Source organism: Rhinolophus ferrumequinum, chromosome 6 (assembly GCF_004115265.2).
Source record: "Rhinolophus ferrumequinum isolate MPI-CBG mRhiFer1 chromosome 6, mRhiFer1_v1.p, whole genome shotgun sequence".
Taxonomy (NCBI): domain Eukaryota; kingdom Metazoa; phylum Chordata; class Mammalia; order Chiroptera; family Rhinolophidae; genus Rhinolophus; species Rhinolophus ferrumequinum.
In genome coordinates this window covers 97042793-97058113 of record NC_046289.1, presented here as the reverse complement: position 1 = coordinate 97058113, position 15321 = coordinate 97042793, and the positions used below count along the sequence as shown (strand labels likewise).

The following is a 15321-nucleotide window of genomic DNA, read 5'->3' as shown; positions in this document are numbered from 1 at the left end:
CAGTAGTTAGTCCAGACTATAGAGGCAAGATTCTGTGTATTTCACACAAAGGCCAGGAACCCTAAAGTTATGTACTCTGGCTCAGGCAGAGGCACTATTCCTGGCCTCCTGTGAATGCAGAGCGCTGTTACCTTTAATCCTTTCAGCTGTCCTTTTCCTCATTGAGGGAAGTTTTCTGACACAGAAGTGTTGACTAGTACTCAGCTCCATACAAAGTGTTTTCTTGGTGCAGCAGTCTCCCTTTTAGTACACTATCTTTGGTTTCTAGTTACCTTGATTTCTCTGGACTTTTCGGCTTCAAGCTCAGAGACTCTGCTGAGGTTCACCTGGCTTCCCCCTCCCTGTGTCACAGCCTGGAAACTATCTCAAGTTATTGAGTTGGGGCAGATGCAGGACTCACTTCCTTTGTTTCCCATCTCTCAGGATAACTTTCTATCTTCTTGATAACTGCTGTTTTATATTATTTTGTATGGGTTTTAATTTTGTTTCTGTTTTTGTTTTTGGTTGTTTCAGTTAAGAGTTTAAAACAGGTCACTGTTACTCCATCTTTGCCCAAAGCAGAAGTTGGTTCTTTTAAAAAAATATGAACAACTCAAGATAGTTTCTGTTGATAAGGCCATAGTCAAGCAGACCAAAGGGCTAAAGAAAAGATACTAGAACTATACAAAAATGAAGTAATAGGAAATGACTTAAATAGTAACAAGAAATTCTCTCCTCCAAGTGGGGTTGTCTTTAAAATGGCACATTGTAAACAAATGGGACAAGAATTGCCAATTGACATTCAGGTCCCAGTTTGATAGCCATGTAATTTGTTTATAACTTACACCATTAGTGGTGATGATGATTTTTTTATTCTTTGGTCCTTTGGTTTTTCTTATCTTCCTGTGTTCTTGTTCCAGTCAAGGATATAATAAGAATTTATAATAGCAAGTTAAGCCATTAAAAAAAATTATCACCTTTAAGGGACAAATAAAAGGAGGTACGAAAGATTTACTATTCTGTATTTATCGGATCCTAGGTCTTTTGTCTGTATCTTTAGATGGTTTTGAATTTTCTTAGCTTTTCTCTTGAGAATTTGTTGTTAAATTATCAGAAAACATGAGCTGATAAGTCCTCTTGTACTTGCATTGACCCAAGTTCTCTTTACTTCAGATTACTCTAAGAAGTTTATAATGCAGTTTTTAGTAGATTCTTTATTTCATTGAATCTCTGAATAATATTAATGTGTTTTTGTTTGGTTTTAGTAGGTGTAATTATCAAAAAATTCTATCACCTGAGTTTTAATTACAGCGCTATGATGTAATTTCTTGGTGTTAAAGTCTTTCACATATATGTACTTATTACAGACATCACAGCGATTTTCTTCAGTTGATGAAGAAGCAAAGCTTCATAAGACTATGTCTCAAGGAGAGATTACGAAGTTGGCAGTGAGACAGAAGGCTTCAGATACGGATCTAAGGTATAAAGCATACACTGAGAGTTAATAGGGGTAATATAATTTTATTTCTTAATTCCTAGAGTTATATACTGAGCCTCTTTTTAAAAGCCTAATTGGTTGACAGCTAGTTTTGAAATTTAACTGTTTTCAACAAGTATTAAGTACCTACTCTGTGACAGGCACATAATAGTTCAGATATCTAAAATGAGCTTTGTCTTTCTATATGTTTGGTAGTGTGATTTGGTCAAAGTTTTTAAATCATTATATGACTTCTGATTTTTTGTTGTTAAAGAAAAGAGATTAGACCAGATAAGATTCAAAATATTTTCCAGCTAAGTATTCTACAAATTGAACTGGAAACAACTTTTAGGAAATAATTATGTTCTCTTTAAGAGTGTATATGGAATTATTATTTGTCAAATAAATATCGTTGTCTCTTACTGTGTTATATAAGTCGGTTGGGCCCTCACTGATCACTTGAAGATCACCCTGAAATCTATCTGGTTCATAACCCTATTAAAGACAACTTCCTTGGATTGTGACTATAGAGGCATAATTCAAAGTAGCCCAAATCCAGAGCAGATTATCCTAGAGATCAAATTTTGGCAAACAAGATAACATAGTAGAAAGAACATACAGCTGCAGATAACAGATTAAATATATAAAGTTAATTTTCACTTCTTCCTCCAACATTGGTAAAATGACAAAACCTATATAGGATAAAAAACAAAAACAAAACAAGAGGAGACAACAATAACAAAACCGTGGAATCCAAAAAGTAAAGAGACAAATTTTAAATGTCTTGGTAGGAGAAAGCTGATTCCTAAACCAACTAAGTAAAGCTGAGAAAGAAGCATCAGGTTGACTGAATCTTCCCCAATCCTAGCAGAAAACAGATTTATTTCCTGGAAAGGATAAAACAGAAGATCCTTGCACTGGGAGGCTACCAGATACAGTTGAGGCCTGGGGTACCTACTTGGCACAGGCAATTTAGTGAATGTTTACATACTGAATGTTCAAGATTGCCCAGCTTTTTTCCTTGACTCAGCTTCTTTGACATTTCACGTACCCTCTAAGCAGGTGGTTCAAAGAGTCTTTAGGACATTTTGTCCCACCCTCTAAGGAAAGACCTAGACATATTGGTATCAGAGGCTCTCCCTATAAAACAAACCAGCCAGATAACCCTACAAGGAAGACCACAGTTAGGAAGGTTCACCAGTGCACAGTAGAGCTTTCAAACAGCTTTTTTTTAAAACCTATTTTTGATTGCTGCACATTTGAGGAAACATCTTATATGAAACTAAAAGTAATGGATAAAATACAACTTGGAAGAAATTAACTATGCAAGGGAAAGAAAACTTCGAGAGGCAAGTACGGCTATCAACAGACCTTCTGCATAAATAAACTACGTCTGTGAAACCAGAATGCGTGAAAGAAACATTCATAATAAAAAGAGCTTTTGAAAATCAAAATTATATAGCATAAAGAACCAACTCAAATGAGTTAGAAAGAAAGCTGAGGACATATCCCAGAAAACTAAGCAAATAGACAGATGGAAGAGACAAGAAAAGGTACAATTAGAGGAGTAGTTCAGGAGATCCCATGACCTACTGATAGGAGCTCTGAAAGGTAGAACAAAGAAAATGGAGGGGAGCAAATCATTAATAAAGTAATTCAAATAAATTTTACAGAACAAAAGGACATAAGTTTTTAGAGTGAAAGGGCCTACTGAATGCCTAATATAATGGATGAAAATAGACCCATACCAAAAGACCTGTTGTTATAAAATGATAATAACAAAAGGAATCTCTATTGTGAAGGTGAAAGTAGCTTTTCAAATGATAGTTGTACAGCAAGCACTGAAGGAAACCACACCAGATTGGAGCAGGTTAGAAGGCCCTGGGAGAGATTTCAAGAACATGAAACGGATAGAGAGTACCTACTATGTTTGAAAATGTTGAGAGGGAATATACACCAATGGGGAAACACCAATGAGTATATACACCAACTGGAGGTGTATTGTATGGAGAAAAGGAAGCAAATGTAAAACAAAACATTTATTAACTTTAGAAAAAAGTAGGTTATGCAGGGAACTATGTGACTCAGTTATGAATATATTTACATAATAAAAATAAATAGTGAATGTTACTAAAAGAATATGCTGTATATTGATCTAACTATAATTATGTATGGTTCTATTGGGGCATTCTGTGTTTGTGGAGGGGTTAGAACAGAAGTCGGAGAACATGCTTAATCATTATCTGTGGTCACAAATACGATAACAATATAAGTAAATATTCAAGTAATTAGTTAAATCAATTCAAAAGGGTTGCCTGTAGGGAACAGAAAAGAAATGAGAATGGCAGAAGGATGCTGTTATTTGTAATAAGGCTTGTAGAAAATTTGCCTTTACCCTATATGGACGTATAGGTTTAATAATAAGCTTTGGAAAAAAGAACATGGACTTCAAAACCAGACAGACCTCATTTTAACTTCCAGTTCCATCAGCCTTCTGAGCCTCAGTTTGCTCATGTGTAACAATAATAATACCTATTTATCGTAGTACAATTGACCCTTAAAACATGTTTGAACTGTGTGGGTCCACTTATATGCAGATTTTTTGCAATAAGTACATACAATACTGTAAATGTATTTTCTCTTCCTTATGATTTTCTTAATAACATTTTCTTTCCTCTAGGTTACTTTATTGTAAAAATACAGCATGTGATACATATAATATACAAAATATGTGTTAATCGACAGTTTATGTTATCGGTAAGGCTGCCAGTCAACAGTAGGCTACTAGTACTTAATTTTGGGGGAGTTGGAAGTTATATGCGGATTTTCGACTGTGCAGGGAATTGGTGCCTCTAGCCCCTGTATTGTTCAAGGGTCAGCTGTAGTAAAAATTAGACATGTCATATATAAGGTGTAACACCTGGCTTCTAGTAGATGTTCAGATGTGTTTTTTTGATTGACTCAATGAACATACGAAGGAACAAACAAATTAATGTGCAAATAAGCCTCCTAGTACGGAATTAGGATATTTGATATATGGTCAGTAAATGTCAGCTGTTGTTATTATATCAAGTGTTTCCTTGATTTATGTGATAGGCGAGAGTATATAAGCACTAAGTATGAGACACTCTAGCATATATAGGTGTGATTCTCAACTTTGTCACTTACAGACTTTATGACCTTGGGAGAATTACCTACCTAATGTTTAAGTCTCCAGCTTTTTACCTGTAAAATGGTTATAATAGTTTGAAAATACACTTGTTATAATTAAATAAAGTAATCCTATACAAGCAATTAGCACAATGCCTGGAGCAAGATAACTCAAATAAGTGGTGGCTTTTAATAATATTGATGATTCATGAATATAAAAGAGTAACAGTAAAATGTTTATCATATAATGGTAAGTGGAAAGATTTAAAATTGTTATCTGCATCATGATTACAATGATGTAAAAAAGTGGGCATGCTATGGATAAAGCCTGGAAGAAGATTACCCAAAAAAGTAAACTAATATGTTTCAGAATGATGGGATATCATTGATTTCTTTAAAAGTATTTTCTTTCTTGTTAAGTGTCTATACACTAAATCCAAGATGAAAGGAAAGCAAAAATGAAGAGATACCAGTTTAGGAATTAGAAAACCTGAGTTGGAATCCTAGTTCCACTATATTGTAGTCATTTATTTTAGGGAATTATTTAATGTCTCTGGGTCTTCTTATTTCTGTATTCATGATGAGGAAACTATGTACCTTTCAGATGAAGTTTAAATGTAATATTGAAAATCAAATATGATTAAATTTATGTGTGAAGGTTAAATGAAGACGTGCACGTGATAGGTCTTTATAATGTAACTTAAAGTGATGTGCAAATATTACTGAGATGTGCTAATTTCCATTTTTACCTTTGTTTTTTATCTTTATTTTTTATTTTTTAAATAGACCTCAGAGAGCTAGGATGAGATTCTGGGCCAAAGGGAAACAAGGGGAGAAGAAGACTACCAGAGTGAAACCTGCCACCCATTCAGAGGTTTCGGCACTCTTTCCTGGTTCAGATTCGATTCCAGCTCATCCGTTTCCAAACGGTAAAAATAGACAAAGGATGGAGATTGTCTTCATAATTCCTGTTTACTCTTTCTGAAAGTTTGCTATTTCTTTAGTATTTTGTAATGGCAATCCTGTTGACATTAGATATCCTAATGAGATAAGACCAGGATTGTTAAATCCTTCCTTACCTAAAAGATAATTATAAAATTACATTGTATCTATAATATAATATAAGTTCCAAGGAAATGTGGCACAAAACAGAGAAGCAACAACTGCTTCAAGAATGGTTGTGAATCTTTGGTTAGACTGTAGTTTTCTAAAGTGCTAAAATTTGGCCATCATGCACTCACTTAACAAATTTGTATTACTAATAAAAATTAATAAGATAGCAGCTAATATATGAGTGGTTACTGTGTACAAGGCACTGTACTAAGCATGTATGCATTAAGTCATTGATCCTCACAACAATTTTTTGAGGCTGGTATGATTATTATTCCCAATTTATAGATGAGAAAACTGAGGCACACAGAAGTTATCTACTTATATAGTAATTGGCAGCAATGAAATTTGAATCCAGGCAGTCTATCTCTAGGGTCAATGTTCTTAACCACCATGCTATCTATATATTAAATACCTATTATGTCAGTGTGTGGGATTTTATAATGGTAGCTCTTATTTTAACTTTTGGGGGCATCAATCATAACACATTTGAAAGGACCCAACAGTTAGTTCATCTGTTGAGAAAACTCTCCAAGGATTCCAGTAAGCCCATTATTAGACTACCCTGTTCTTCCCAAGCCCTTTGCTCAAGCATGTATGAATGTTTTTAATAACTGTGTGAAGATGTCAGCTATCTTCAACAGGGATATACATCAGAGGTGGGTATGTGGTAATGAGTGTGTGAAATACCAGTGAGTGGTTGAAATACCAGTATTGAATGAATAAAATAGAAAGAGGTCCTAGGAAGAAAGTTATTATCGCATAAAGAAAGATAGAACAGACATAATTACAGTAAGTAAACAAAACTTCTTTATCTAGGATAAGATAAAGGGAAAAGGAGGAAAGATATTAAGCTTCATATAGGAATGAATGAGCCAGAGGCACCTGTGTATCAGAGGGAAAGATGGTAGAAATGTAGTTAGAGCCTTGTTTTTGTGTCTTGTGGCTTTGCTCCTATCAGTTGGCAAACTGATACGGGTAAAACCAATTATGAATTATGTAAGTGAATACTACAAGTTCAGTTTAGAAGATTTGGAGTTTCTTATCATTACTTTATGAAGAGGATCAATTTCTTTTATCAGGTTTTCAGTAATCATTCTAAATTTTTCATGTTTCACAGTTATAGTCTCCACTGCTAATTTCCAAGATGGAAGCGTAAAGCTCTTTAGTTGAATCATATATTATTAGCAGACGTCATTGTGTGTTTGCTTCATAAGGCTGCGTGTATAAAGATTAAGATTGTAGATTTTCAGGAAAAACCACAAATATGTGGAGACTAAACAACATACTTTTCAAGAACGACTGGGTCAAAGAAGAAATAAGAGGAGAGATCAAAAGATACATAGAAACAGAAGAGAATGAAAATATATCCTACCAAAATTTTGGGGATGCAGTGAAAGCAGTTTTGAGAGGGAAATTTATATCATTACAGGCTTATCTCAAGAAACAAGAAAAATCCCAGATAAATAACCTCACGTTACACCTTAAAGAACTAGAAAAAGAAGAAAAAATGAAACCTGAGGTCAGTATAAGAAAGGAAATAATAAAAATCAGCAGAACTGAATGAAAGAGAGAACAAAAAGACAATAGAAAAAATATGACAAAGAGCTGGTTCTTTGAAAAGATTAATAAAATTGACAAACCCTTGGCTAGACTCACTAAGATAAAAAGAGAAAAGACACTAATAAACAAAATCAGAAATGAAAGGGGAAGTTATCACGGGATGACACACAAATACAAAGGATCATCCAACAATACTATGAAAGATATATGCCACCAAATTCAATAACCTAGAAAAAATGGACAAATTCTTAGAAACATATAGCCTTCCTAGGCTGAATCACGAAGAACTGCAAAATCTACATAGACCGATCACCAGTAAGGAAATAGAATCAGTTATCGGAAACTTTCCCAAAAGCAAAAGTCTGGCACCGATGGCTTCACTAGTGAATTCTATCAAACCTTCAAAGAGGATCTAATACCTGTCCTGCTCAAACTTTTCCAAAAAATAGAAGAGACAATACTCCCTAACTCATTTTATGAGGCCAGCATTACCCTGATATCAAAATCTGGTAAGGATAATACAAAAAAAGAAAACTACAGACCAGTATCTCTGATGAATACAGATGCAAAAATCCTAAACAAAAATTCTAGCAAATTGAATGCAACAATGCATTAAAAAGATTATTCGTCACGACCAAGTGGGGTTCATCCCAGGAGCACAAGGATGGTTCAACATACGCAAATCCATCAATGTGATATACCACATAAACAAAATAAAGGACAAAAATCATATGATTATACCAGTTGATGCAGAAAAAGTGTTTTCACGATACAACATCCATTTATGATGAAAACACTTAATGAAATAGGTATAAAAGGAAAATACCTTAACATAATAAAGGTCATATATGATAAACCCTCAGCTAGTATCATAATTAACGGTGAAAAACTGAAGCCCTTTGCTCTACATTCAGGAACACGACAGGGCTGTCCCCTATCACCTCTGCTTTTCAACAGTGTTGGAAGTCCTCGCCAGAGCAATTAGGCAAGAGAAAGAAATAAAAGGCATCCAAATTGGGAATGAAGAAATTAAATTGTCACTCTTTGCAGATGACATGATGCTATATATAGAAAACCCTAAAGACTCCACCAAAAAGCTATTAGAAACAATCAACCAATACAGTAAAGTTGCCGGCTACAAAATCAACGTACAAAAGTCCATTGCATTCCTATATACTAACAATGAAATCTAAGAAAAAGAAAGTAAAAAAAAACCCAAACAATTCCTTTTGCAATTGCAATAAAAAGAATAAACTACCTATGAATAAACTTAACCAAGGATGTGAAAGACCTGTATGCTGAAAACTATAAGACATTTTTAAAAGAAATTGAAGAAGACACAAAGAAATGGAAAGACATTCTGTGCTCATGGATTGGAAAAGTCAACATAGTTAATATGGCCATATTCCCCAAAGCAATATACAGCTTTAATGCAATCCCCATCAAAATCCCAATGGCATTTTTTAAAGAAATAGAACAAAAAATCATCAGATTTGTATGGAACCACAAAAGATCCTGAACAGCCGAAGCAATCCTAAGAACAAAGAACAGTGCTGGAGGTATCACACTCCCTGACTTTAGCTTGTACTACAGGGCAGCAGTAATCAAAACAGCATGGTATTGGCAGAAAAACAGACACACAGACCAATGGAATAGAATTGAGAACCCAGAAATAAACCGACATAAATAATGGACAGATAATTTTTGACAAAGAAGCAAAAAACATAAAATGGAGAAAAGACAGCCTCTTCAATAAATGGTGCTGGGAGAATTGGAAAGCCACGTGCAAAAGATTGAAACTGGACTGCTGTCTGTCACCATGTACTAAAATTAATTCAAAATGGATCAAAGACCTAAGCATAAGAGCTGAAACAATAAACTGCATAGAAGAACATAGGTACTAAACTTATGGACCTTGGGTTCGAAGGGCATTTTATGAATTTGACTCCAAAGGCAAGGGAAGTGAAAGCTAAAACGAATGGGACTATAGTAAATTTAAAAGCTTCTGCACAGCAAAAGAAACCATCGACAAAATAAAGAGGCAGCCAACTGAATTAGAGAAGATTTTTGCAAACGGCACCTCCCATAAGGGGCTAATATCCAAAATATACAAGGAACTCATACAACTGAACAACAAAAAAACAACCCAATTGAAAAATGGGCAGAGGACTTGAGACATTTTTCCAAAGAGGACATACAAATGGCAAATAGACATACGAAAAAATGTTCAACATCAGTAATCATCAGAGAAATGCAAATAAAAACAACAATGAGATAACACCTCACCCCAGTTAGAATGGCTATCATCAACAAGACAAATAGTAACAAGTGTTGGAGAGGCTGTGGAGAAAAAGGAACCCTCATACCCTGTTGGTGGGAATGCAGATTGGTGCAGCCGCTATGGAAGGCAGTGTGGAGATTCCTCAAAAAATTAAGAATAGAATTACCATATGACCCAACATATGACTCTCTCCTGGGTATTTACCCAAAAAAGCTGAAAACATTTATCCATAAAGACATGTATTCTCCAATGTTCATTGCAACTTTATTTACGGTGGCCAAGACATGGAAACAACCAAAATGTCCTTTGATAGATGAATGGATAAAGCAGTTGTGGTATATATACACAATGGAGTACTATTTGGTGGTAAGAAAAGATGAAATAGTACCAGTTGTGAAAACATGGAAAGATCTTGAGATTATTATGCTAAGCGAAATAAGTCAGACAGAAAAAGTAGAGAAACATGATTTCACTGATATGTGGTATATAAAACTGAAAACAACAAAAGAACAAGACAGACAAATGAAGAAACAGAAACTCATAGACACAGACAATAGTTTAGTGGTTACCAAATTGGGGCTCTAGAAGAGGGTAAGTAAATGGGGTCTAATATATGGTGATGGAAAGAGAACTGATTCTGGGTGGTGAACATACAATATGAAATATAGGTAATGTATTACAGAATTGTACACCTGAAATCTATGTAACTTTACTAAGAATTGTCACCCCAATAAGCTTTAATTAAAAAAAAAATACGAAAACAAAAGATTGCAGCTTTTATTTATCTTTGGGTAGAAATTTATTAAAGTAGCCCTTGTTTTTAATGGTGAAATAGGATTATAGACAGTTTCTTTAGTGACCATTTTTTATTGTAAGAAAGATAATGACTTTGCTAAATGAAATAATAGATACTTATATATCTAGGTTATATAATGGAATTAAAATCAGGTGATACCAGTTTGAATATACTTGTATCCTGTATCTGTATAATTTTTATTCTGGTGCCATATCTAAGACTGGGTTTGTCTCACTTCCTGCCTGAGATGGAATTAAGCATTTAGTAGGAAGCTACTTCTTTTTCCCCTTATCAGAATTGACTTTTAGGTGGGATGAGACTATACCACTGGACAGAGAGTAAGGTGAATACATGTGGGATAAACAACCAGATATGTGCCATGAGAAGGGGCCAACATTCTCATCAAGCCCAGTAGGATTTTGGCAAATCCAGTGTAGTTCTAGATTGTAATGGACTGCATGGAATCCAATTTCTCTGGTGTAAACAATTGCAGAAAAATTCTGTTGTGCTTTCCAATTTTATATACAAAGCCAATTCATTCCAGGAATTCTCTGAGAAATTCAGATAGTTATTTGGGAGATACATATAAGAAAATCCTAAATACAAAAGAGACTAAGCACAAGAGCCCAGTTGTTACCTGACTCTCTAAACAGGTTGCCAGGCTAACACCAGGTGTTACTACTGAAGCATTTGTGGCTTTAGCCCCTAGTAAGGAGATGATAATAATAATTACTAAACTTCACTGGTTTGTTGGACTTTTATGTAGCTGGATGTTCTTTCAAACAGAGTGAAGCTATGACTGGGTTAACAATCAGCATTTAACATTCTAGTGTGATTGTGTCTCTCTCTGGAATCTGGGCTTCAGTTCTACAAGACATTTCCATCCTGGTTTTCAGTATCAGACCATTTCCCATTGAAAAATGGTAATTCTTAAATATATCTTCTGTATACATGTACAATCAGAATTTATTGCTTAACTGTCTGACCTCAAACATTAATGTTACTTTGCTCTTCAGATATTTACTTGCGTTTCCTACAGTGACTTACTAAAGGAACTTAAAAAGAAGGATGTGGCGATTTCAATATTTTCACTAAATTTCTTTTTTTTTCTTTTCTTTCTTTTTTTGTCTACTCTGTCTTGAATTGTAGAATCAGCTCATCGTCACCCAACACCTCCTTTGAGCCCAGAGCTGCCTGGTAGTTGCCAGAAGGAGTTCAAGGAGAACAAAGAGCCTTCTCCAAAGGCGAGGCGCAGGCGCAGTGTGAAGATCAGCAGTGTGGCCTTGGAGTCTGTGCAGCAGCAGAACGATTCCATTCAGATCATAGCGAGCGCCAGTGATTTAAAAAGCATGGATGAGTTTCTTCTGAAAAAGGTACACTTTGCATGCTGAGTCAGGCCCCTGAGCAGTTTGACTGTGGAATATTTGTATATGTCAGGATATGGCCCCTAGAGATCAAGATGACAAACGCTTCAGTAAGTTCGATGGAAGGCACAAATGCATTAGTATGATATGCATTAGTCAGACTGGGCAAACAGGATTTACAGTTTTAGGCTTTACTGTCAACTTCCATTTTACTATAGCTGTCATGTTATACTTGTACATTACATATATGAAGGTGATGCTTATTGCACCCTTGAAGTTGTTTTCCTGGTAGCAGAACTGTAGAATCATAAGTGTTTAGAAAGGTCATTAGAAATCACCTAATAGCAATAAAACTCTGGCTATCGTGCTTTTACCTGGGTCCCATAACAGCGATGGCTTGTACTTTCAGGGCAGTCATTGTTGAAGAAGCAGTATGTGTCCACTGTTGCATTCACCTCTTTTCAGTTAGTTGATTGTATACAAAAATTCTTTCTGTGGTCCCCAGATGAACGACCTAGATAATGAAGACAGCAAAAAAGACACACTAGTGGATGTTGTATTTAAAAAAGCCCTGAAAGAATTTCGGCAGAATATCTTCAGCTTTTATTCATCTGCATTGGCGGTAAGTTGGACAGTGTTAGGATATATTCAGTAGCTCAACACAAGAAAAATTTGTTAATACTGTAGAAAATAATACAGAGGCCATGTTCATCTAGAGATTGCTCTAGTTCCTTGTTTTTGTTTTAGGGATAGAGCGGGAAAAGCATACTGACTGACCTCAGATTAACTTGCTTCCTTAAATTTACTTGAGTAGTTTTCTTTTCCCCCTTAGCTATATTTTCATCTTAAGATACTGAATGTAGACATTCTGAGTATGATTCTATTTCAACCAGTGGCTCTCTATTCTTTTGACTTATCATAATCATTTAGCTCTAGCTTCTAATTCTTACATGTATGGAATTATTATACAATTTTTTTCCAGTGGAATTAGAGCGGTTTTGTTCACTGGTTTCTACATATCAGTTGACATCGCTTTCAAAATCACTTTCAAATTTACTTTGTACTTTTTTTTGGTATTGGTTGTGTTTTAGAAAATTTATTTTTGATGCTAAGTTACATAATAATACTTTGATCTATAAAATCTTTATTAGTATCTACAAATTATCACATTTTTTCTATAAAATAATAATTTATATTTAATTGGGTTTTCTTTTTTGATCTATTATTCATTGTGAAAAGAGAAATCAGGAAAACTTTCTTGTGTATCCTTTACTTTTTCATTCTCAATATAAGATTTTTGCCTTTTAAAAATGGGAATCATACAGTCTGAAGGACTTGAATTTCAAGAACATAATAAAGTAGTAATCAGGGTACTACAAATGACTAGATTTGGGTAGGGACAGTGTCAGCCATATTTTTCTAATCCTGCCCAATTACTTATGCTTCCTACCTGTATTTCCTAGATTAGGGAGGGGCTTAGGGTTGTTAGATGCTCCAGTACACTTTGAATCACATGTGAAGAGCTAACATTATGAAGCAGAGCTTAATGGTGGTTTTCTAACCCTGGATCAAAAAACTTCAACTTCTAATTCTGAGAAGGTGAAAGACAAATTCTAAATGTATAGAATTTAGAATTCTATTTTGTTTTGGTCACTTAAAGTCTTTTCTTTTCCTGTAAAGATTCCAGACCTCATTTAAATAAGTTAAAAGGAATTCCATGTAGATTCCTCCTCAGGTAATATGGTGTTACTCTAGGCATGTCACTCTTCTTTGGAAAAATAAAGAAGGTTACCTAGTAAAATATCATTAGGCAAGGATTCAAGTATTCACTCTTTCTTTTCTTTTTTTAAAATCAAATTTATTTGGGTGATATTATTTAATGAGATTATGTAAGTTTCAAGTGTACAGTATTATAATACATCATCTATATTGCATTGTGTGCTTATCATCCAGTCAGTTCTCCTTCCATCACCCTCATTACCTTCTTCAACCTTCCCCCACTCCTCTTCCCCTCTGGTAATCACCATACTGTTGTCTGTGTAAATGAGGTTTTTTGTTTGTTTTGTTTATTTGTTGCTTTCTGTTTTATATCCCACACATGGGTGAAGTCATATGATTCTTGTCCTTTTCCATCTGACTTATTTTGCTTAGCATGATAATCTCAAGATCCAACCGTGTTGTCGCAAATGGCAGGCTTTCACCTTTTCTTATGGCAGAGTAGTAGTCCGTTACGTATTTGTACCACATCTTCTTTATCCAATCACCTATCAAAGGACATTTTGGTGGTTTCCATGTCTTGACCCCTGTGAATAATGCTGCATTGAACATAGGGGTACACATATCTTTAGTGATAAATGTTTTCAGATTTTTTGGGTAGATACTCAGGAGAGGGATTGCTGGGTACTTCTAGTCTTAATTTTTTGGGGGAACCTCCGTACTGTTTTCCATAGTGGCTGTACCAATTTACCAGCAGTGGAGGAGGATTCCATTCTCTCCACATCCTCTCCAACACTTGTTATTATTTGTCTTCTTGATGATAGCCATTCTAACAGGTGTGAGGTGGTATCTCATTGTGGTTTTGATTTGCATTTCCCTTACGGCTAGTGGAGATGAGCATCTTACATCTGTCAGTCTTTTTACATCTGTATGTCTTCTCGGGAAAAATGTCTGTTCAGGTCCTCTGTCTATTTTTTAAATTGGATTGTTTGCTCTGTTGTTGAGTTGTACAAGTTCTTTATATATTTGGGATATTAACCCCTTATGGGAGGCATTGTTTGCAAATACCTTCTCCCTCAGTTGTTTGCCCCTTTGTTTTGTTGATAATTTCTTTTGCTATGCAGAAGCCTTTTAGTTTGATGCCATTCCATTCACTTATTTTTGCTTTTACTTCCCTTGCCCTTGGGGTCAAATTCATAAAATCCTCTCTGAGACCAAAGTCCATAAGTTTAGTATCTATGTTTTCTTCTATGTATTCAATTGTTTCAGTTTTATATTTAGGTCTTTGATCCATTTTGAGTTAGCTTTTGTGGATGGTGACAAATAGCAGTCTAGTTTCATTCTTTTACATGTGGCTTTCCACTTACCCAGCACCATTTATTGAAGAGACTTTCTTTTCTTTGTTGTATGTTTTGGCTCCTTTGTTGAAAATTAGTTGCCTATATAGATGTGGGTTTATTTCTGGGCTCTCAATTACATTCATTTGGTCTTTTTATCTGTTTTTCTGCCAATACCAAACTGTTTTGATTATTGTAGCTTTGTAGTATAATTTGAAGTCACAGAGTGTGATACCTCCAGCTCTGTCCTTTTTTCTTAGGATTGCTTTGACTATTTTGGGCGTTTTGTGGTTCCGTACAAATTTGGTGATTTTTTTGTTCTGTTTCTTAGAGAAATGTCATTAGGATGGGGAATGCATTAAATCTGTATATTGCTTTGGGTAATACAGCCATTTTAACTATGTTGATTCTTCCAATCCATGAACACAGAATATCTTTCCATTTTTCCTTCTTCAGTTTCTTTCAATATCTTAGAGTCTTGATGTATAGATCCTTCGTATCTTTTGTTAAGTTTATTCCTTTGTTGTTTTAATTGCAAATGGAAGTTT

General features: G+C 34.8%; 1 protein-coding gene across 11 annotated transcripts in view; it reads left to right on the top strand.

Annotated features, from left to right (window-relative positions):
- The window catches only part of MYO9A (myosin IXA), a 251933-nt gene that overhangs the window by 184725 nt on the left and 51887 nt on the right, over nt 1-15321 (top strand). For all 11 annotated transcript variants that reach the window (XM_033109669.1, XM_033109671.1, XM_033109670.1 and 8 more), the window contains 4 exons: nt 1347-1459; nt 5393-5535; nt 11506-11729; nt 12226-12342. In XM_033109669.1, coding sequence (XP_032965560.1) covers nt 1347-1459; nt 5393-5535; nt 11506-11729; nt 12226-12342 — 597 coding nt within the window. The remainder of the gene's footprint in view (nt 1-1346; nt 1460-5392; nt 5536-11505; nt 11730-12225; nt 12343-15321) is intronic.